Source organism: Haliaeetus albicilla, chromosome 2 (genome assembly GCF_947461875.1).
Source record: "Haliaeetus albicilla chromosome 2, bHalAlb1.1, whole genome shotgun sequence".
Lineage (NCBI taxonomy): Eukaryota > Metazoa > Chordata > Aves > Accipitriformes > Accipitridae > Haliaeetus > Haliaeetus albicilla.
In genome coordinates, this window is record NC_091484.1 from 33,191,931 (window position 1) to 33,216,496 (window position 24,566).

A 24,566-nucleotide genomic window follows, 5' to 3' on the forward strand; every position below is an offset into this window, starting at 1 on the left:
GAGGGGGAAGGAGGAAAGCGGGGTGGTAAGAAGGGAGTCGCTCTCAAGATTTGCTCCTGCAGATAATGAGGATACAACTGACTTGACCTACTTGGCACTACAAACTCAACCCACAGCTTGATCTCATCTCCCAAGGCTAGTGTAAAAGCAGCCACCTATTGACCATGGGCAAGACCCTATACAGCTATAATAATTTTATTCAAGCAGTAGAAGAGAGGTGTATTAGTTGACGGTATTTTATTTGCCACTGACGTAAAGATGACCTGTGATGAATTGTCATGATTTTGTTTAGTTTCATTTCAACGAAGGGCAATCATAGCTTGCTCAAACTTTGATAAACACCACTGGCTATCAGAAGAGGCAAGGTAACTGCTGTGTGTCTTTCCATGGCACAGTACGTATACCAAATGAGGAGAAAAAGCAGCATAAGAAAAGTTTACTAAATTGATCTGCATTGAATACTGTCTGTATAGGAAGGTTTTGAGCAAGACAGCCTGAGGTCCAAGGATCTGCAGGGAGCACTGGGAACACTGCAGGCGCAATTGAGCACTCCAACTTCATCACCAAACAAGGTTTTCAGTAAGGCCAAATCAGAAGGACAAACTCAAATTCAGTATTGCAACTGCCCTGTGCTGGGCAACAGACTGGACTGGGATTTTAATGTGTTAGCATCTTAACTACAAAAGAAGTCAGCAAATATTGTTGTAAAAACTTCTAAAACTATGATTTCATTCATGTAGATTTTGTACAGAGCTAGGACAGTTACTGAAATCTTGAGGTTCTTCCTCTATATTTACTCGGTTTCCCATCAGTCCTCATGTAAAAAAAAACCAAAACCCCAAACCAACCAAAACCACAAACAAACAAAAACAACAAAAAAACCCTGCCATTGCAGTTGGTGTGGATTTAGCTGAAGAAAAATATGAAGTAAAAATTAAAATGGCTCTACTTCTGAAAATCTAACCTTTTGAAAAGAATATGATCTACTGCTCATTCTGCTTTTTTCTTAGTACACAACAAGCAAATTCTCTTGTGCTTCACACATTCTCAAGAAAAGTGCGTGCTCATAAAAATGCAGTTACAGAAAAGTACATTTCAGGAAAATAAAGTCCTGAGGTCTGAAAAGAATATAGAGCAGTTCTCAGTATTCATGCTTAAAAAAAAAAAATAAATAAGGATTGTCAAATCACCATAGTGTATGACCTTCACATATGTACTATTTGAAAAATAGATATATACTTAGTCTGACGGAGTGTTGCTTTCTAGCTGGCCACTCCAGATGACTTATGGAAAATTTGGCTCTGAAATTAGTAAAGGTGATGACCTGCAAAGTACAGGATGGGTGGTACTTCAACATGCCTATTCTGTAGCCTCTCCCACTGGAAGAGATTGTGGTACTTAGTGCACAATGGGATCTGAGGGGCCAGGAGGGAAGAATACCTCCCCGCTCCTCTGAGGATAGATGTGCTTCAAATTGTGTTTACACGGCACTGACCTCCACAAGTGGAATGCCGCTTCCTTGCTAGTACGTCTCAAAAAAGGGAGCATATACGCAATCTTTCCTGTGCGTTCTTTAGCTGTATCCTGTTAGTTTCCCTAAGAAAAGACCTTGTGAAAACGAGTCATATCAACAAGGAGTGTACAAGGGAACAGTGCCTCCTGGAATAAGGCAAAGCAGAATTTTGAAGAGCACATATAGGGGCAATAATGACGTATCGTGTATGTTGGAAGCACATAATACTGTTTAGCAGGAATTCCATTCCCCCCGTGGCAAAAAGCTGTTAGACCCTGGAAGAAACAAGCAAATACAGATTAAAAACTTATTTTAATCACTGCTACTATGTAAAACGAACATATTCAGATTCTGCAGGAGCCAAACAGGCAGCTGTCTAGTTTGTTTCATGCAGGGTGGCTCTGTGATTAGTTACAGCATGCACAATGGAGGTGGGGGGTGGGATCATTCTTCATACCCTGGATTAAATATCAAGACAGGAAACATGGACTGGAATTACATCAGACCAGACCAGCCGTGTGCGTGAAGTCACTAAACAGATCTGCATCTTGCCCTAAGCTCTAGTAAATCTATCAGACTGTTACTTGTTATTGTTCCCCCTCCAACCCTCCTCCCCCCGAACACAACCCACCCCCTCTGTCTGCTAGTAGACAGCTGGTGTGACGCAGAATTTTAAATCTCATGGTTTTGTGCCAGGGCCTCTCCTGACTTCTGGGTTACAGGCTGAAACACTCAGATTACTGTTGAACAAGCCTGAACATGGGGAGAAAAAATTGCTGCACAAAGATGCAGTGTTCCCTTTCCAAAAGAAGGTTCACTTCCCCATCCTCACCTCTCAACAACCCCCTCCTTCAGCACGCTGGTAGTTTTTAAAAATTATTCAAGCCTTTTAGCAACACTACTTTATGTAGCGAGTCAGGGTTGCTATTGTCCTGACAGTGCCTCCTCATTAATAGACCAATTATTAAATGTCAGTCTTGGGAAAAGGCAACGTTTAAACTTCTCATGAAGAGCCAATGCTCTTTTTCTGGGGTTCCCAGCACTCTGTGTTTCTCCAGGAGCAGCGACATTACAGAGAGAAGTCATCTGAACAATGATGGACCTCCAGGATAGTCAGCACAAGCCTGTTTGCACAGAAAAAGTGGTTTCATGGAGCCTCCTATCCTCAAAATTGCTGGTTGCAGTGAGGTTCAGCACCTTCAGCAGGCTGTCTGCTACTCTGTCAACACCATTTCTGTATTAACTACAACATTTTTCTCTGCAGAGAGTAAAGAAGGTTGCTCATCTTTCCTTCCTCCACCCCCCACCCAGGCATGAATGACACTGGTGTGATGGCACACATCTGGCTCCACCGAATTAGGCAGGAGGGCAGAGGGAAGGAAGAATGGAAGGAGGAGAGGGAGAGAGGCAGCAATACCACTGTCTGCAGCTCAGGAACACTGCCCTGCAGTCTTGGTGTGGGAATTCCTTGCTACAGAGGGGGAAACTTCGGGAGAGGGAACTGGGACGGATGGGTGGGTGGATGGGAACAGGCATTGAGCATGCACACAGAGAATGGAGGAGGCTGTGTGAGATTTCTATTCCTTAAGGCCCTACTCCATGCTGTCACCAGCTGTCTCACAAGCATTTAGATGCCACAGCAACTATGGGGGGGGAGTGGTGTCTTCAGAAGCCTCAGATATAAAGATGTATTTAAATAAGCAAGTCCTGTCCTTTCCACATACTAGATGCCATGGCTGCGACAGCAACTCTAATTCTTAAAAGTTTGGCTGCTGTCAGGGAGGAGCCAAGTCCCCCCCCAACCCAGAAGACAAGCAGACCTGCCTCCATAAGGTAAAGAGCTAATTCAAAATGCAATTTGATGTTTCATAGATTGTGAGGCTAGGTGGGACAATTATGATAATTTACTCCAAGTTATTCAGCAAATTTGCATAACTCAGGAATTTCATTCTTCTCCATTTGCAAGAAGGTATCTTCACTGCAGTCAAGCTACTTAGAAACAGGTCTTCCAGAAATCACTGAGCATTTATACAAAAGCCTTTCTCTGCAAAGCACTTTAAAGATGCTCTCTGTATGACATGAATGACTTCATCTACACATCCAGTCAAACTGCATCCAAATCTGTAGGCTCTCTGTACCTGGAACACTCCCTGGAAGAGTGAGAGGAAAGATGACTGCCCAGACAACATTAATGGGAACACTGGGCGGGAGAATTTTGACTGGTGTTACAACAAGAATGTGGCCAAGATAGCGAAGAAGGTTCCCCCACCCTCTAAAGAAACTAAAGCAATGGCCTCCTGAAGAAAAGACCCTCATTCGCCTGAACAAAGATATGCTCGGAAAGTGACACAGAAGCAGTGTTTTGTGCAGCATTTATAACCAGAGGTGTTGCAGCATCCAGGCTTTCCTTCACTTCAAGGTCCCCCGTTAGAATCCGAGTGAGGCAAAAAAATACTGTGCTACAGATTGGGTGGCATATTCAAGTGCCTTTAAAGGCAGCCCTTGTCCCTGTGATTTTCAGCAAAACTCAAACTCCTAAATGACTTGCATATATGTTGTGCTATGAGCTATTTTCATCTGGAAGTAAATAAATCTAACAAATGTTTACATGTAGGGACCTGAAGAACTCACAGAACTCTCTTTCCCCAACACCACCTTTTTTTTTTTTTTTTAAAGCTTTTAAAGTGCTCTCTGGTTCTCCTCTCCAGCCTTTTTATGAGTCAGTATGCTCTTTTCTAATGATCTCCCAATTCTCCACTCCCAGCCTCAACCCCCACAGCTTCCTCTCCTTTCTTTTTTCAAGCAAATCTGAAAAAAAGAGAGTTCTCCCATCTGACTGTAGCTGTCCCTGCTGCATCAATATGTGTATAGGAGCATATTTAAATTGTGTATTCAGACTCTTTGCTTAGCAGACACCAGTAACTGCTTACTGCTAGTAAATCCCAGAAAACCAGCTGCTCCACAGGAGGCATGGGAGGAAGTGTGATTTGAGCATCGTTTACAGCAACGATCTGAACTGCTCAGCTTTGCAAGGGGGTTTATGCTCCACTTCTGCTCCTTTGCCCTTGGATGCTTGCTGTAGCTTGTGCCATGCACTTTGCAGGGACTCCCTGCTTCCCACAGCTGTAGCTCAAGGGCTCTGTACAGTCTTCGCTGTTAAAAATTGCACAGATCTTATGTTTAATTTGTGTTAATCTTGGTGTTGAAATGAGATTTGCGTGAAGCCAGGATTCGTGCTACAGATGGATATTGTGCAACTTTCTGCCTTGGCTAGGAGCTTTGTGCATGAATAGTATCTGTCCCTAGGAGTGTAAGAAATCACTCCTAAAGTGATGACACAGACCTACTAATAGCCATTCAAAGTGTCACTTTAATAACAAAATGACTCCACAGCTTGACAGATATGGAAGAAAAGCATGAAACTTATCATACATGTCTATATGCATCTTAATAACTAAATTGTCTCCTACATCTCTCTCTCTCTCCAAGAAAGATGACGACAACCCTCTCCCACTGCATGCCTGAGCTCACATGCACTTCTCTACCCAATGTCACCAATTGCTAGGCGTGGCGGTCCTCCCAAAGAAGGCAAGGCAGATGGCTGTGACATGAATTGGACTCCTTGGCAGAGAGACAGCCTTTCAAACCTCTTCTTGACAGCCATGTAGAGCTATGGCTCTCAGAGGGCTCTGCACTCCCATTCTTGGACAGGAAAATAAAAAATCCCTAACATGGACGTTACCAATTTTTTAGAGGAATACTGATTCCACTGAAGTCAACCAGCTGAGTTTATTACAACCAGTTTCACCAGAGTTTGAGCTGCACTCAATCTATTGCAAAATTTTAATTCTGGTTTCTTTGTATTTATAATCACGCCTTCAAAATCAATCTGCTTTTCAAATACCCAAGACAACTACAGACAAATTTTTGCAGAGGCCTGGAGCAGTACCAAGTGTGCTGGAAGAAGGACTATTGCTCAGCTACAATTCAAATGTAAGCACAAAGTTGGCCTTAACACTGTCGGAGAAAATTTTGCACTGTCATGGGGCTAAACAACTTTTCTCAAGCCATCAATCACTTGGAAAACCTAGCTTTTCAAAGAAAACAAACAAAAAAAAACCCACTCCAAAGACAAGGAACTGGATTCTAACTTCACCCCCGCAAACACATCGGTATCAATGAGGTCGTTCTTTCCAGTATTTACAGCACAGTTCAGGAGATCAAAAACAGCCTTATGAATCCAAACAGGCCCTTCTAGAAAACCTCCGCTTTATCCAAATCCCCAGTGTTTTGAGAGCAATTCACATCTGTAGAGGTACGTTTCACAGCTGCTATAGTGTTTTAATGGGTCAGCCCTAATATGTGAACTTCAGTCTTCCCTCATCTACCAGTCATGATCAAAGTCAGACTGTTTCTAGTATTTTGAAGGGGCTGAAGTGATTTTTTGATGGAACAAGAAAAGACAGTATAGAACATGAAAATCTCACATGAATTGCAGGAAGAAAAAGAAACACACTAAATAAAAATCCTTTCAAGGGCTGAGTTGGGTTTAACATAGTGTTTGAATCCACCAAAAGCTGGCAGATTAGGAGATGAGCTGGCCTCACAGCCTTTAAAACACACACACGCACATGCAGAGTATTTTTCAGTGCTGTCTTCCATCGGGTTTTATTTCTTTCTCTATGGACTCCTATCCCACTGAGACAGTTTTAAAAAAGAATTCCAGAAAGAGACTCTTCATTTCCCTTTGACCCGAGGTTTAAATTCACCTTCCCCAAAATAACTTTTTTCATATCCTTGTTTCCTATGCAGGATTGCAAGCTTTATAGCAGTGATATTTAAAAAGCACTGAATTTAGTATTACAAAGGGAGCCCCCTTCTTATATGACAGACTGTGGTCTTCTTTTTATGACTGCTGAAATAAACAATTGCTTTCTAGGCTGCAGGTATGATTCATTTTTACTACCCCCAGAAGAATAAAAGCTTTTTTATGATTATGGCAAAAACTAGAGAGTGTATATTATTTCTTAGTCAACATTTTAGTATTAAACATGAAGTCTTCTCTCTTTTCTTACCTACAGGACTCCTCTATTGATTTAAGATTCAAATAAAAGTCACTGGGTGGAACAAAGTAACAGAAGGACTGTGGCAAAATATATCAGTTTACTGAATTACTATACCTCCAAACACAGTACTTTTTAATTAACTTTTTCTGAAGTTGCTGTTCTGCTATTTATTAGAATATCTTCTCTCCTCTGTCCATTTTTCAGGCATGAGGTTAGCAGCTGGCAGCACTTCTCCTGTTCCCCTTGCTCCTTCAAAGACCATACTGCAGGAAGTATAAAACAAGCCATTACGGGTTAGTCTAATGGTAAAATTCAGCCCTTCTTCATGCTACAGGAAAAATACTATTATGGATCAACCAGACCCCTACAAACCTTAAAACTAGTTGAGTCATTCATACCCACAGAGTAGCCTACCCAAACTAAGAATCTCTAGGCCACACTGGAGCACTGCTGCCTCCAGCACATACCCAGCACCCACTCACTAACCAGTGAGACCTTTTTAATCCTTCTAGGAATCATGACAACCACAGGAAAAGTGAAATTCAGACCTAAAAGGCCTACAGAGAGGTTTCTTGACACGGTTCTCTGACAAATAATCCCTGTCTATGCTCATTAGGAAAGCCAAATAAGAAACAGGGTGGTAGCAGCTGCATTTAAATATGGTTGAAGGTAGCTCAGTTCTGCTCCCAGGGCAACAGGGCTTCAGTTTAAACCTAGATCCTCAAGAGGTTCAGAAGGGCTGAAACCAAGACCAAAGACAGGCCCCGAGTGCCTCTCTCACCTCTGGAAACAAATTAGCATATTCATATTTTCCACTTAAAAACTAATTTACACATTTCCTAACAAAGTGGTGCTTTCTGAGGGTCTTTTAAAAACTCTAGTATCTGCTGCCAGCTAAAATATTTGGGGACAAAGCCCACTGTGTAGAGCATGCCTCTGGAATTGAAGGGAACTCTCCGTTTTCCTGTTTACAATGGCCACATAAATGAAAACAAAGCAGATCAGGATACTGTCACTGGCAGAACCAGCTGTTCTGTATGTGACATTTTTCAACTAAGGAAACCTAAAAATATCATAGAGCACATACTGATAAGACAGGGAAACAGATAACTGAGCAGTGGCACTCTTAACACTTGCCAGATCATCTCAGTCATGGAGGCTCCATGTTTTCCCACTGAAATCGGTTGCTGCTTCACCATTTACCTCAAGAACAAATATTGATCTTACACAAATGTTTGCACTGGGACATCTTCACTGTCGATAGGATGCACGGTGCTTTGCAGAGGAAACTGAGGATATGCCCTAAGTGCTGAAATATTGTTCCAGATGTTCAGCAAAACCATGAAGTTTTCAAAGACACTGATTTAAATGTGTTTCTATCTTCTTTCCCTATGAGATTCTTAGACCAATTCTACATTGACGGGTTTGAGCAGGAGAGTCCAAAAAATGAGTTCAAAGTCAAGCATCCCATTTGAGTCGCAGTTCAGAGATTGCTGCTGTTTGTAATGTCATCTTCGGCAGCATGAGGAAGTACTACACAGAGAATGAAGGGATTTATTATGTATTTAGCAATTTAACATTATAATCCCAGCTACTGGGAAAAAGCTTAAAGTCCATTTTTTCTCCTCTCTAAGCATTGCAGGGGCACCAGCAGATGCCAGTGATGCTGGCGCTACTGTAATAGCTAGAAACCAAGGTTTTATTTTTGTGTATAAAAGCAACAAAAATCAAACTGAAAGTATCTCCAAACTGGGTCTTCAGCTGCTGTAAATTAGCACATCTCTACTGAACCTAGCAAAGCTCTTTGGATATATGCCTCTGCATTCTTCAATGCCGTCAAACATGACACCTAATCTTAGTGTTGAAAAGGACTTCAGAGTGCTTTCTCTGTTCTTGAGAAATTGGAAGGTAAGTGAAGCCACTTCATGGAGCTTTAAGAGTCCTAACTAGCAGATGGGAGTTCACAGTCCCACAGCTAGGGTTCCAAGTGCTAAAACAAGAACACCCCAACACAGCCACCACTGGTCACACCTCCCTAAAGAAACCATTAGCTTGAAAAGCAACTGTGCAGTCATATTTTGAAATCAGGTCTCCAAGCTCTGCTTCTAACAGTGCCCTGTAATGGGTCCCACCTGATCTTAACCAATACATTTTGCAGAGCAGAAGGTCCTGAGCTTAACAGAGTGAGTTACTAGCAAACATAGGAGAGTGGAGGGCAGACTCATAATGTAACTGCCGTGTCTACAGTGTCCAAGCCTGGAGCTGAATAAGGCAAGTCTGAAAAAGAGATTGCCTTCTGGACAGGATCCATGCAGCATAGAAGACAGAACACAGCAAGAGACTCAAGACCCTTTTTCTGGTAGAAGCAGCTATTGAAAGCCATAAGCAAATAATCAACACATCCTTAAGAAACACAGTTTCTTACAGGCTGAGCTTGTCAGCCTTCATGGGTGAGCACTGCTTGGGAATAAGAAGCAACTGTTCAAAGCCAGGCCCCATGTGAGGAAACAAATGGACATCCCCGCAGCCCAGCAGCAGCCAAGGAACCGAGGAAATCCCCTCCTGAATTAAACACACACTCAGCAGGAGCACATGTATACACCAGCGGTGTGCAGAGGCAGCTGGCAGCCCATCAGCAGCCAGGGAATGAGAATGCATGTATGCTTGTGGGGAAGGGGAGACACAGGGTGGTGGGGAGGCACCACTTGCACCCAACAGCTCTCCTGGGAGGCAGGCAGCCCTCTGGAAGCCAAGAAGGAAACCCCATCCAAGATATCCCTGAAGGGATGTGAAGCTGCTTCAGCCTGAGTCATTTATGATGACAACGAAACTCAGAAGCGGGTCTGTTTCTGGGAGGTCCCTGCTGCAGGGAAAGCTGGTGCATTCCTTCCCCAGGAAGACAGGACCCTGATGGCTGCAAGTCCAGTACATGCAGCTGTTTTGCTGGAGTGAGCTCCTACAAGGAGAAATCTGGAGTAAACCTCTCACTGACGTTCTGGCATGACATAAGAAGAAAGGGCAAAATTGTCAGTTCTCAACTTTCAAGATTTTCCCCAGAGAGCTTCATGTACCTCTAATGGTACCTTTGCCCAGGAAACAGCTTATTCAGCAACCTTCCCTGAAACTTCATTAATAATAAACCACTAAAAGATTCTTTTCTAAGCTGTGATTAAACCTAAATTAATATCTAATAGGTCATGTATAAAAGACACCATTTATTTCATAGATCCCTGGTTCAAGACACCCAAATATTTTGCCACAGATGACTTACTGCCCAGTAAGGCAATTTATCATGCCCCCTTAAACCTGAGAAAACACTATAGGTCCACTGACTTGATTCTCTTAAATTGCTGCACAGAATCATTAAGCCATGAATATGTGTAGGTCAAGTAAAAACATTCCAGTAATGTTATTGCATTAGTATTTTAGCTCATTCTTAAACTGTAAAAGCAAAAAGAATCTGTATATGGCCTAAGGACCATCGCCTCATACTGCTATGCTTACAAAGCAACCAGGCTGTCCTGACCAAGAAACTGCATCTTGGAGAGGTACATATGGGAAAGGAGAAGGAATTCATTCCACTCCACTCCAGAGGCAAATTCAATATCTTGTCTGGCTCTTACAGCAACATATGACTCATGTCGCAACAGACACCTGGCTTCAGCCTCACAAAAACCTGCCCTTTGCACACTGTCCAAAAGACCTCCCTATTCCTTGAAAATACACACCCCATGCCCAAACCTCCAAAGGCCAACCATCCTGCAGGACAGAACTGTACCAGGCACACAGCAAAAAAGCCTTCACCAGACTTGCTTAAGCAGAAAACACACTACATAAGGGGAGTCTGAAAAGAGCCTCAGCTTAACCACCCCTTTGCAACCTTTGGGTTTCCATTCCCTTCAAACCAAGGAGGCTGAGATAGGGGAAAATTAAAAGAGCCCCCTGTCCCACCCCCTGGAAAAGCCAGGTATTGCAAGAGGGCATGAATGTTGGTTTGTCCACTGAGTCACTGTGAGCAAACACAGCAGCTGGCACTGCGCGGGGGGAAGACAGGGAGGAAGGTACCAGAGCTGCCAGGGTGAAGTCCTACCAAGGAGATGTCCAAACCAATGCTGAGCACCTGAGACTGTTTAAATCATCACAGCCCCTCTGGTTTAAGAAATGTTGTCAGGATCAAATTACCTACTGGGTATCTGCCTGCTGCAGACTACAACTCCCTGGGAAGCTTCAGCCAGCCGGGTGCTGTCTCTCGCTACCTGTGTAACACTGCTCTGGTAGCACTGTTGTGCCTTGTAACTAATTCCTGCGTGCTACGGCTGTAGCAGGGGCAGGGGAGAGAGGCATCTTCTCAAGTAGTATTTGATCTCTCCAGGATGAAGCATCTTATTCAAGAGTTAAGTAAGATGTCTGCGCATATCTAATCATTCTTCTTACACATACAGGCATGCATAAAAACTGACAAGAAAAACCATGAAACATGATGCCAAACCTCAGTTTGCAACCAGTTTGTGTGTGTGTGTGTCTGCACGCGCTAAAAGCCACCATAAAATGACTGGGAATGGAAAATCTTCTACAGTCTTTAATTAGACCAGAACACATTTCAGTTTTCATCTTGTGATCAAGAATTCTACAGAAAATCTATCTCCTCTTTAAGCAAAGAAATCTTGAAACTCCGAAGGAGAAAGGATGTGTTTGTTACACACACTGCCAACAGAGAGGGCTACACTGAAAAACAGCCTGAGGTTTAGTTACTACATATTTAGAATAAGTCTTACAGTTTCGCCAAATCTCCAAAAGGTAGAAGAGACCGGACCTTGACATGTCATATGCAGACAGTGCCTTGTACGAACAGCAGGAGAGATCCTGAACTACAACGCTGCTGAAGAACTGTCTATGAACTTCAGGTGGAATCCGAATCAGCATGCTCTTAAGCTCCTTATTAGATAGAAATTCAAGGACTCCTAATACTACAGCATGGCAGAGACTTGAAAATAAGAGGGTTTGTTTTGTGTGGCTCTTCTATTTGGAAGGCTTACAAGACAGCTGTCATCTACTTCGATTAAGTTCCTTCACAAAACAGGCTTCCTGGAGTGATGCCTTGAAAGAAATACATATTCATGCATGTGTCTTAGACTGCCTGGAGTCCTACAGAAGTTTTGGATATGCTTTACAAAATATGCTGTTGCTGCTCACACAAAATAACACTCAAAGAGGAACTCAAGTTTAACTTGAACCCATTTGTTTTCAGTTATTAGCCTACTCTTTCTACATTTTCTTGCTTCTGCTGTTTCCTAGCCTCCTTGCTCCCCTCCCTCTCCCCTTTCCCTTGAGGGCTGAAATTTTAATAACTCTAACATGTGACACTGAAGAAAAAAACCAAACAGTTCTGCATACAGAGAGGGATGGAGCTTAACATGGTAATGCTCCTCTTCGCCTTGGCCAAAAACTGATGGGCAAATAAATGCTTTGCTGCCAGTAATGGATCTTAATGCTGGTAGACAGTATTTTACATACTGAGAATCTGAAAAAGATGCTGGACATTGACTCTAAATAAGCTACACAAACTCTACGGCCTATAAACTTTTCCTTTTCTGCAGTGCCAAGTTCTTCTTTAAGCACAGGTACTTCTTTTCTACTCGGGAGCCAATGTCCCATCATTTCATGGCAAGTCAGTCTTAATGTATAAATTAGTAAGTACGATCCAATCCATGGAACATGAATTTGCTGCCATTACAAATGCTGTTAGAAATGTTTTCTAATTGTGCCTTCTCTGCCTACTTTGTCCTTATTAACCATGCCAGTGCCAGAAATGGTGTACATTTACAGGGGAAAAAAGTCTTCTGTATGTTGCACCTAAGGGTAAGATTATTGAAAACAGAGGATCCAATTAAGTATCATTCAGGCTATAACAGAACTTTTCTAGTATAGCAGCTAAAGTAATTAGCATCTCAGTAACTGCTTATATCTTACAATACCCTCATTAATGACATTTCTACATTCCCACTGTAACAAGCAGTTCAATTTAAGGAAGAAAATGGATCTTTTGCTAAGATTAAGTCACTGCATTTATGGAGAACAGGTGTGGAAACTCCTGGGAAATTTTGAAGGTACCGGCAAGAAAGGGAAAAGAAAGTGCTACAATAATTTTGACAATGGGAGGAAACAGGAGAAGGATATGAAAAAACATACTACTTACAAGCCTCGGAGCCGAAGCCAGATTTTCTCTATTTGCTCTGGCTGTAGGTATTTCAGAGAGTTGCTCTCAAATTCTTCGATTTCCTTAGTCGGTGACTCCATAGCTGCAGGTTACCGCTTTGGTTAAAGCTCGGCGAGGTCGGATGCTGCCCCCCACACATGCACACGCTCCACCTTTAACGCTGCCCGGGAGCGGCCAACATTTTTGGCAGCCACTTCTCCCCCTCCCCGCGAGTGGGGCGCGTGGGCAGCCCGTGAGCGCTCAGGTGTACGCAGGGGGCAGCTGCGCCAGCATGCCACCATCCTCGGGCTGACCGAGGGGATTAGAGGCTCATCTCCAGATTGCAAACCCACACGGATTTTTTCTTTTTTTCCCTTGCGGTTTTCGTTTGGGGTTTGGCTTTTTTGTTTGGGTTTTTGGGGGGAGAGGGTTGGGGGGGGAGGACCGGGGGTACAATAAGCCAGGGATACAATCAGTAATACCAGCTGAGGGATCTTTCTCAAGGGAGGAGGGGAGGAAAATCCCTTGCTGACAAGTGAGCCGTCTGCACGGGCAGCTGGGGAGTCGGGCGGCTGCGCGGGTCCCAGGGCTGCGCGCTGCCGACGAGGCTGCCCGGCGCCGCACGAGTGGCAGCCCACGGTCCCTCCTGGCTGCTCCCCAGCGAGTCAGCCTTGCTCTCCCCGCCCTGGCATTATTATTTTTTTTTCCCACTTACCGGCAGTGCTGCCGACAGGCTCAAAACCTGACAACTGAGGAAAAAGTCGTCTGTCAGCATAGCCCAGGCACGGCTTCTCTCTCTGCCTCCCTCTCTCCCGCACTCACACAAACACAGGCGCGCGAGGGAGAACAGGCTATTGGAGACAGGCTGGCTCTGATTAAAAACCCAACCAAGCCAAACCTTTTTTTTTTTTTTTTTTTTAAAAAGGAAGGGTAAATTACAGAAAGTGAGCGGCTCACTCCTGGCAAACAGCCATCTGCTTCATTGCAGTCAGCCTGCTTTCCTGAGAGACTGACACACAGCAGGGGCTGTAAGGCTTCAACTGGGGCAAACCCCACTTTTAAAATAAATAAATCGGTAAAGCACAATTGCCTAACCCCCCCAACACATGGCAGGGGAAGTCCATACACTGAAGAGAGATCCAGCCCAACACATTAGTTACGGATATATCGATGCCTTTCAACAAGAACAACAAACAATACATTAAAGGAGAATACATTATTCATAATGCATGAGGCTTGAAACAGGACCTATGGATCAAATTCAAGAGGTTGCACAGGGGAGGCTAAAACCCAGTTCTGCAACAGGATGCCTGCCTCCGGCTCCCCTGGGTCACCCCCATACTGACCCCAGGCACAGCAAGGACCAAGATAGAGGGCATCCTTCTCTACACCTGCAGGGCTCCTGCCCTGGACAGGAGGAAGGACAGCATTTCCTTCATTGTATCGACCTGATCAATCACCTCTCCAACTCTGCCAAGACCCCTGCATGCCTCTCTTTAGTTAAGGTTATTGATGTGGTGCTTTCAGCCGAAGCCACTAGAGCAGAGGGAGAATAACTGTCAAAACATTGTCCTAGCCTTAACACATTTTGTGACATATTGCAAAAGTTGCCTCTTAAGAAGCAGAGCCTGCAATGGAGGAGTTCACCATGTGAGACAAGACAAGCTGTGGTGAAAATAGGCTCGCTGGGGATGACTTCCAACTCCAGTTGTTCCAAGTTCACACAGAAACACTCTGAGTAGCTTGTGGAAACGTGAAGAATACATTTGATTAGCCTAATCAAGCAAGCCCCTGTTTAAAGGACTTAAATCAGTTCTTAGTCATGTAACTTGACTACTTCAATATCCAGCCAGGCAAAGCAAAAACAGACCATCCTGGCCGCACAGAGATTCTCCTACCCCATGGGAAAAAAATAAAATCGCAGATTTATACATCTATAAAAAATACAAAATCAGTGGGGTTTCTCCTTTGGGATCTGTTGTGTGCAAGAGGGCCTATAACTGAGCTCAGGCTCTGAAACTGCGCTGCTGATTTGTGCAACAATTTACCAATTCACTCTCTTGTTTCTGCATATTCAAGAGTGCTTTTCATACACAGGAAAACTAGAAGTCTTGCATCCATTAATGCAAAAGGCAGTTTTCACTGGGAGGGGTAAGCGTTAAAAAAGTGTCTTGAGGTAAAACCACAAATCTTTAAACTTTTCTTCCAAAGTAGAAAAAGTGCGAGCGTTCATTTTAATTCTAGGGAGATTAGACACAGCTCCATAAAGAGTTGTATCGTATTGACAGAAAGAGAACAGCCTGTACTGAATTAAAGCTTACATTATTAGGGTTTTACCAACTTTGTGGCACTTCTGACCTTGTCAGTAAGACAAACCAGTCTTACTGATTCATCAGTAAGACCCAGAAGCTCAGATGCATGTTTCATAGGTGACTGGTAATGATTTCCCTACTCCTTATCTCAGTACCTCCATCTGAGAACCAGCACAGCATTACCACCTACCTATGGGAAGGAGAGCAAGTTCCACTGATGAGGACAAGACTGTAAGAGCAAGGCATTATTGTACTTCATTATTTCTGCATCATTTTGCCAACATACTTACAATACGCATTTGGTATTTGACTTTCCAAATGCAACCCATCCCATTTAAGGAAACCCTTTGCAGCTTTTCGTATTCACTCAACACAGAGATGCTGAGATTTCTATTTTGCTGTAGAAGGCAATGCTCCCTCACCCTTAGCTCCTTAGGTTTTAGATACTAAGAAAAAAACACCTCATATGAAAACCAGAGGCAGGTGTTCAACCCCATGGACACATGGCCTACCACATTTACATAAAGCAGCCAGCAGATCCCTATTTACACTTACTTTTTTCCTGTATACATCTTTCAATTCTATTGCCTGATGCACAAAATTGCATTTTTCCTGCTCAGCTTTCGTCAGGAGCATTTTCCATGAAGTTTCATTTATTACCAGGAATCAGGTATTACCAACATGACACAACCCATACACTTTTTAAATAACATTTTCCCTTGAAACAATAAACATATCAGCTCCAGCTCAAGAAAAAAATGTAAGTCATCAACAATCTGATGCTGGTGTAACCTGTATGTCTGTACCGTACCTGTATATTATCTATTTAACCAGTGACTCATTCTTTTCCTCAGCAATAACCAGCCAGTCGAGATTAGCAGAACACAGGTACTTTTAACCTTCACCATGTTATTATTTACTATGCAAATTATGCATTTAAAATACCAGATAATGCCAGAAAGAATACATACATACTGACAGAAGAGAAAAAGTTACGAAGGAAAGCAAAAAAAAAAAATTTTCAGCTGATACCTAAAAGCAAATACAGAGGGATGAGACTAATAATTAAAGGAAAGTTACTATAGACTGCAGAAATATCAGAAAAATTATGAACTAGTGTCATAGTTATGAAGACAGATACACAGGGAAGAGATACTGGGCAGGCAAAGGTAGCAAGGTGGAGAGAAGAAAAAAGAGAACAATGAGATTGTGTGCCAGGCTAGGACACCTCCACAGACTTGAAGAACTAAACTCATATTGAGTGGATCCTGTTAAAAAGGTGATACAGCAAAACTTCAATATCCATTTGGCCTTCAGTGGCTCATGGCCTTCTGTTTTATTGTATTTTGACCTCCAAGAGCTTTTGAGATCATAAGCTACCGAATACAAGGACTGTGCATTCTGATAGCTAATTGTAAAAACAAATAAAACCAGGAAGTTGAAATGGGCCAAAACAGGAGAACGCAGGCAACAATGCCATTGCACTCAACTGTTGAGGAAACTGAGGGCTGAACCGATATGATGTCACAGCAATGATATTTATAGGAATTATGGGCAGAGATAGGGCTCGCAATGTTTGTAGGAAACAAGGTGATATGCAGAAGAAGAGAGAGCGTTGGCAAGAGCAACACAGGTGTTGGAGCCTGTGGTAGCAAATGGATAGTCTAAAGGTTGCCACGGAGGAATCAGGAACGTGTCTGAGGATGCTGCTTCTGCCATAGGCAAACATTTTTACAGTCGTGACACTCAGCTGATGGAAGTTGAGACAAAGACACCAATTTATCTACTTACTGCAGGCAGAGATGGCACTGACAAGAGAGTTGCTGAAGACACAAGGTGGCTTCCTGCCCTGTTTGATTTAGTGTTGTGACACAATTTGGGGCTGGGGTAGGAGAGAGGTCCCTAATGAGATCCCACACAGCAGCACCACTGTGCTAACAAAATAAAAGAAGCTATTAGCAAGAGTCTCTTCCCTTCAGTCTCCTTGACCTTTCCATTTGGTTTTGTATAGAAGATGACTAAAAAAAGAGTAATTTGGGGCTTCCTAGAAATAAAGTTTCCTTCCTTCTTTAACAAAATTTTACAGTACAGTAACTCTTTTTTTTTCCTCCCATGATAACAGAAACTCCAATAATTAATTAGAGGCAATGAGGAATTCCCAGCAGCTGAAGCAGCATGAGGATCCTACCTGCTACCTGGGTCTGTTGCACCACAGACACTTAGCACCTCAGGCAGTCTGGTCACCTGTGCACTGGAGAAGTTCACCTCGTCCTTGCGATGACATTCAACCAGATGACTGCAGTGCCAGGTCCGGGTGGGCTCTCTGTACTTCATGCTGATTTTCAGAAAGCTGGTTGTTTAATGAACGTTATCCTTCCCATTGCTAGGTGCTAAATTATATCAGCTGTCGCTTCAAGCAGTTTAAATCCTTGCCTAGGAGTAGTTCTTAAGGAGTTACCCAGGTATAGCACTGCTGCAACTGTTAACCATCTTCAGCTCTCTGCAGTTGAATGAGATCCTCAAAAATAACCAGCAAGCAGCTAAGTCAAGCTGGGACATATTCAAGGAAAAGAGACAAGTTATGAGGGGTAAAAGCATGACTAATTCCCCATATGGCCCTCTTTCCTCTTGTGCGTTACAAAGGACGATGCAGTATGTTTGCTCTAGGAACCTCTTTTGACTGATACAAAGAACTGTGCGAGCAGCCATAGTAAGCAGTTTTCTGACAAGAGCGAAGACGCCCATACGAGCTTGGGGCACGCTATCTGCTTATGCTCCTCCTGCAGTGACAATGGAATACATTATTCTTTACTGCCTGTACTACTTCCCATTACACTGATACCCACTGCTGAACAGCTAGTGTGCTGCACGTGTCACTGCCTTTCGGTGGTGAATAAAGCAGCTACAAAACGCAATGTCTTTCCTTCCACCCATTTGATTTTAAGGTACAGATGGAGTAACAGGGAAAAATAGGAATACGGGGTATTGGTATCACCAAGTTTGAGCACAAGTTTGGGACTCCCTTGCTTGTTTAAGTCCTGTCAGTCTGATTTTGTGATAGGTGCCAGCAAGACAGCAAACAGCAGGACAGTCACTGTAGTTGTAAAATGTTACAAACTTGTCCCATAAGTATCTGCCATGAATACATATCATCTTGCTTGCCTTGACCTTAAACTGATGGCTCACCTCATGGTGAGCAAGAGAAGCTTCCAAAAGGATGAAGTTTATAGGCTAAGCAAGCAGCACTGCCTCAGCTCTCACACTTGTGTTGCTGCATAGAGGCAACGAGACGCAGGCACACAGTGATTCCAGCTCCAATAGGCAGGAATGGCACCGTCTGGTTCACTCCATTTAAACCGCTTGACTACCATGACCATTATTTGACAGACACACTAATGGATTAGCCATGTCTTCAAAGCAGAGGAGAGCTCAGGTGATCAAAAGCCCACTTGCCTGTCAGAGACATCTGTTGCCCAGCCTCCGGCAGGTAAAGGCCACGCTGGGAGTGCAGACAAGGCTGTGTATGCAGCACTGCACGCCCCGACAGCTGGAGCAGCACTGCACAAACCTTAATCCACTGTGCTGCACCCAAGCAGCTCCCCAAGCTGTCCCTCAGGAGATGCAAGAGGGATTCAGGACACTGCTGCTGCCTTCAAACAAGGTCTAGCCCACGGGAGAGACTGGATTTCCCTCTGTTGCTCTGTTACCTGGCATGAGGTCCAGGGCAAGAGGACTCCTTCCTGAGCCCTGGAAGCAGCTTTCTCGCCTCCTCCACTCGCCTGTGGAAGAGCAGCCAGGACACCCGCCCCAGACAGCTTTTGCATGCTCCCTTCCTAGGGCACTAGGTCAGCTCTGTCAGTAACAGCAAAGGATGAAGAGCAACACAGAGGTCCCAGGCAGGCCAAACAAGCCCTACGTCTGCCTCCTCCTTTATCACAGCACATAGATTTGGGCAAATGGGAGCTTCGCTCTCTTTACCCCCCCTTCCTCAGTCCAGGACCATGCTTGCATTCATGCTAAAAGCCTCCTGATTGAGCCCTGTGCAGGAAGGATCATAATTACAGGTTATTCTCCTTCCTTACTAAGTGCACTGTTCTGCAGGACTGCTGATGCAGGAGGATGCTGCCGACACACAGCAAAGAGGTGTTAAAAGGCCGCTGAGGAGGGTAGTGTCCACAATGCACCTCCATGAGGGCAGGCATCACTGCAAAACAGACAAAATACCAGGTGTGCAGGAGTAGGTCTGCCTTTCTCAGGGTGGTGCTACGGGTATTTCATACATGGGTGCACGGCAGAATGGTCAGAGCCACCTCTGACATACCACGTGGCTGTAAACTAGGCCCTGTCCTCAGATTAAACTCCACAACAACTTTCCTTAAAGGCACCTACAGTTCCTTTCTTGTATTTTTTAAGCAAAGACTAGAAAAAGAGTGGGAAAGTTCAGAGTCCTCCTTGCAGAGTTCACCAGAGCTAAGTGGCTATAGCAACAACATTTAAAAGGCCCACTGAAATGCATCCAAAAATGCTTCCAAGGCAGCAGCCTGTCTGACAGAAAGAGCACTCCAGTCAGCACGAGCAAACTGGAGCGATAATTTCAAACAGCAAGATTTCTGAAGTCTTTGCTGAACTGCAGCAAAACCAGCTAAGCTACCCCATGCTGAAGGGGTAGTATGAGGCGCTGGAAGCGTGCTGAAACGTTGCCTATTGCTATTCCTACATATTGCCTGTGTGAACATGCATTTTCTCCCATCAATTAATCTGATTTGACAGAATGAAAGCCTCAAGCGTTATAACAAGTTCTATAATTAGTATGACTACAATGTATTCATATGTCTGTCCATGCATAAATAATCCAGAATATATTTTATTCTCTTACCACTAATGCCTCCAACCAAAATTGCAGCAGAGTATTTGTCTTTGCTTGCATTATTGCACATCTGAGTCTGGATCTCTGAACTTCAGTTATGGCAAACACTGTGATGAGTCTGCCAGTACTACATTGCAAAATAATATGCTAATACTATATTCAAACAGTTTGTAAAACACTGGCACTTCTGCTAATTCTGCTAATGCCAAAATAAAATGGGCAGATTTTGCGCAGTCTTTATCCTAGTAGGAAAAAAGTTTCTTCCTCATTTTCAGTTAAGAACAAATTTTGTTTGTTTGTTTGGGAGGGGCTTAGGAGGAGAGAGAGGGGATCAGCTGTATCATTGAATTGCATTTATCCTATTTATTCTTCACATTGAAATATAAGAGAGTGATTGGGAAATATTTAGACGTTGCAGCTGACTTGTATGCATTTATGAAAAAAAATCAGAATTACAGCACTCTGTCCTAAGCAAAACATAACTTCAGAATGTTGAACTCTGAGAAAGGTAACCACTGTGCTAAGTGTATGAAGTTAATAAAAAAAATCATGAGACTCAGTGAATAAATCAGACAATTCATCTAAGAGCATAATTAACTCTGTCACACTTCTCTAGAAAATAGACAGTAGTGAACAGAATTATTTGTACCTGATTCAGCTTTTGGCTGCTGAAAAAGCATTAATATTCACCTAAATATTAAGCATTTTTGATAGCAAGAAACTGTCATCAAAGCATAGATGTCTCTGTCCCATTTAGTCAAGAACATTATAAGGTGCTAAGCCTAGTGAATCTGCTCTAAAGAGTCATAATTCAATCGTATATTATTCCAGTGTGAACAAGCAATGTATCTGTTAGCATCTGGACTTACACTGGTATGAATGAGGTACATTGGTTTCAGGTTTTTGTTGCAATTTCACTTTCTAGTTCTATTAAACTAGATTAAGTACTTCTCAAACTGTAGTTTGCAAGTGAAATTTAATCTCTTTTTTTCTGCCTAAAATTAGATTTTAGGGCCTGATGGTAACTGACTCACACTGTAGCTGCGAAGCCATTAATACCACCGTGAGGGTTGGAAGACAAGGCTGCAAGGGTTAAAGCTAGCCAAGGAGTAGCAATCTAAGAGATGCTAACTGCCTTTAATTACAAGCAATCACCCAGTTCCCTCAGGGCTGGGGAACTGTGATTTCTGCTGCATCCAGTACTTCGGGATAGTTTTAGCTTCTCTGTCCAGAAGGAACACAGATGCAGCTGACCCAGGGAATGCTGCACTTTCAAAAAGTTTCAAAAACAGTGAACTACATATATCTATATATAGATATATCTAAAGATAATATATTAACATTACTGGTGCATTCCCTGCATCCTAACAATGTGTTCAGTCTCAGCCTGGCACCAGGACTAGGCATACTATGGAGAATTTCAAGCAGGAGTTTTAGGGGAAGGCAAATTTTAGCTTTTCCTCTAAGAAAATGAACAACAACAAAAAAAATCTAAAAAAGGGACAGTAAAATCATCAGCACAAAAAAAATGCAACTGATGAAGTTGGTGGAAAAGGTGCTGTTCATTTAAACTTTTGAGTCAAGTGAATCAAGCTGACAGTTTTGATTAAAAGCTCTGGTGACTGGCAAGAAATTCTCTGTCAAATACCATCAACTAATATTGCCACCAAGACAAGTGCATACCTCTTTTGCAGTCTGATCTTTTTGACCCCGAGTTGTTCAGTTTCTGTGAAGGCAGATTTAAGAAAACTTGCAGAAACCTTCTTCAACTTGGGAGGCTTACCAAAATGAGAAAATTTCCATGCTGATGACACTTGAAGTTATTACTTAAACCATGGCATTGCAATAGCTCCATAAAAATCCCTATTGCACTCACTCAGAGCATTGCAAATTTGACAAAAGCACTGTCACTCTTGAAGGGCATTTTAAAAAGTCTATTTTTCTCTAATGACCTCCACAGTGCTAGAGAGCCTTAAAACCGATATTACTATACATGACAGTTTAGGAAGGAGGCATGAGAGGAGTGATGGTTAAGGGAAGACAAGCTTTATAAAATGCTTTGCAAAAAAGAATGAGGAGAGCTTGAAAACTCAGCTGTGAAAAGTCTTGGCAAAAGAGGTGAGATGTGAGTAGTAGTCCAAGCAATTAATTACTTAAAAGAAATATCTAATTAGAGGATTAAACAAGAACTGGCTTTCTCATTTTTTCCTTTTTCACCAGCAAACACCCAATGAGGACAAAGTAGACCATTTTGAGGACCTGAAGCCTCTATAAAACTTTCTCAGAGTTTCTTCAGATGCAAAGGGATTGAATAAATACTGAAGTTTATTCAAAACAAGAACAAAGTTGTCTCAAAGGGCTTTTTTTAATCACTACTTACACATTTGACAGGTGGAAGTGGGAGGTTTTTCACTTGTCTGTCTCTCATACACAAAGTACACTTTATTACACAGGCCAATGCTGCCCCCTGTACCATGAAAGTGCTACATTGGATCCTATACTCGACATAGACAAATTACAAAGAGTGAAGACAGAAATTATTGTGCATCCTATATTATCCCTTGTGGAGTTAGGAAACAAATCTATGACTATCATGGAATATCTGTGTACATACCATTGAATTTTATCAACTTAAAAGTATGGAAGTCATTTATAAACCAGACCTCTACTTTTTCCTCCTTTTTGTTTTTTGGGGGTTAAAATCTGCCCAGCTGCTGCACAGAGGGAAGATTCTCCAGGTGCTTTTTTGGACTACCACTGCTTTTTGATGCCAGGGAGCCCAAGTGCTATTCCTTCTCTTCTCCTCATCCACTGTCTCCTGGGGGACATAGGCAGTCACCTCTGATCATTCCACTTGCCTTTGCTGGCAGAGTCAGTCAAATCAGGGCTATTTACCTAACCAGCTCTGGCAGACTGCAGACCAAGTGACAAACGTTAGCTTTGGGACCTTATGTAAATCCCCTTCCACCCCAAAACCCCCAATTAAATGAATATTTCCCTTATTTATCCATGGATAACATGCATTGGACATGGGTGGAAGTGGAAGCAGAAAGTGGAAACAAAATGCAAAACCATACTGCAAAATGCAAGACCATACTGCTCTGAAACCAGGGAGCCCAGAACATCATCATCAGAGAAATGTCTGCCTGGTAGCAGGGATCTACAACACACAGGGACCTTTTGCTGAAGTGATTCACAGAGTAGAAGCTCATTAGTCTGATCTCAGCAGTGTGCCAGGCGTCACAGCTCAGAAGAAACAATGATTAAAGAAAAGGGAAGTAGAATAAAAAGCAACATCTATTTACCACATTGGATCATGGCTGATTAACCTGGTCTCCTTCCTCCCGAATCCATTTCCTGTGATCACACAAATGTGGCAGATCTAACATATTTGGAGTTTACAAAGGTCTCAGTTTCAATGTTCTGAAAAAATGGGCACTGGAACAGAGAATTGCAATGTGAGCTGGGACATGACTAAAGGCAAGATGAGGATGTGGGGTAAATTAGCCTTCACAGGACTCTCCACTGCCACAGCTAGCCTGTCTCCCGACTTGTCCTTGCTCATGCAAACCCTAAGGGATCAGCTGCTTCAACAGAGCAAAAGGAAGGCTAAAAAGGATTGCAATTGCTCTCTGTAGTTATCAGAGGTAAACACCAGGGAAAAAAAACCAACAGACCTTTTAAAGGAACAATCTTGCCACAAGAGTAAATGGAAATAAACTGGCCCTGAATACAACTTTGAAGCTGGAAGATTTCTAACCACCAGAGCACTGAGCTTCTGCAAAAGCCTCTCAACTGGTACAGCACAAATGAAAAATTCCACCTCCCTTATTTGGAGATGAAGGTTCCCCAGCTTATGCAGCGGTTATACACAACACAGCAGGCTAGACCCAGTGACGTATGCTGAATCCTGTGCCCTGCAGAAGTTCCTGCTTCTGCACAGAGAGGTCTTGGGCTGACACCCACAGGGGAGGACAACCACCTCAGGGCAACCCACTCTCCAGAGAGGAAAAAAATAAGGTAACAGGGGGTTTCCTTTGGGAGGAGGAGAGGCAAGAAATTAGTATATTTTTATTCAGTACAAATGGCGCTCTACTTCACAGGAGAGGCTGCTCCAAAGCTTTAAAAGTTGTTCCTCAAAGACCACTCCTTCTCAGCTTCAACAGCTAGGCTCCCCTGAACAGCTTAAGGGCTTTGGGGCTTCCTCCCTTCTCAAGTTGTCTTCTACTAGAAAGAGGAAAGGCCTGCCCTCAAAACCTGAAGCACCTTCTCCCTGTGACAAAAATAAGGGTTTTGTGAGCCTGCAGGTCGGTTTAGGCACTTCACTGCAATGACATGCTGCCCATCCTCCGTAGCTGCAATTAGCCTTTCTGCCACAATCGATTCCTATCATGCTTAAAGCCAGTAATGTTTATAATAAACACAAAAATTACAGAAAAATGTCATAGCAAGAAAATGTATATATATGGATGTAGCTGTGCGGACTCCAGAGAATTCCCAGATAAAGAGGTTCACCACACCAGGGAAACAGTATTGCAGAATGGTTTGTCACAAGAAAGGTTTGAGGTGGCCCCCTTCCCTAGGCAGGTAACTAGCATCCACACCTCAGGAT

General features: G+C 43.1%; 1 protein-coding gene across 5 annotated transcripts in view; it reads right to left on the reverse strand.

Annotated features, from left to right (window-relative positions):
- The window catches only part of PDE1C (phosphodiesterase 1C), a 326,062-nt gene that overhangs the window by 203,991 nt on the left and 97,505 nt on the right, over positions 1 to 24,566 (reverse strand). For 3 of the 5 annotated variants that reach the window (XM_069770081.1, XM_069770062.1, XM_069770072.1), the window contains exons 1-2: positions 13,491 to 13,687; positions 12,776 to 12,878 (exon numbers count right to left, since the gene is read on the reverse strand). The exons of the other annotated variants lie outside the window; for them this stretch is intronic. In XM_069770081.1, coding sequence (XP_069626182.1) covers positions 12,776 to 12,876 — 101 coding nt within the window. In that variant the 5' untranslated portion in view covers positions 12,877 to 12,878; positions 13,491 to 13,687. Of the gene's footprint in view, positions 1 to 12,775; positions 12,879 to 13,490; positions 13,688 to 24,566 lie in introns of those variants that run through there. 5 annotated transcript variants of the gene reach the window in all.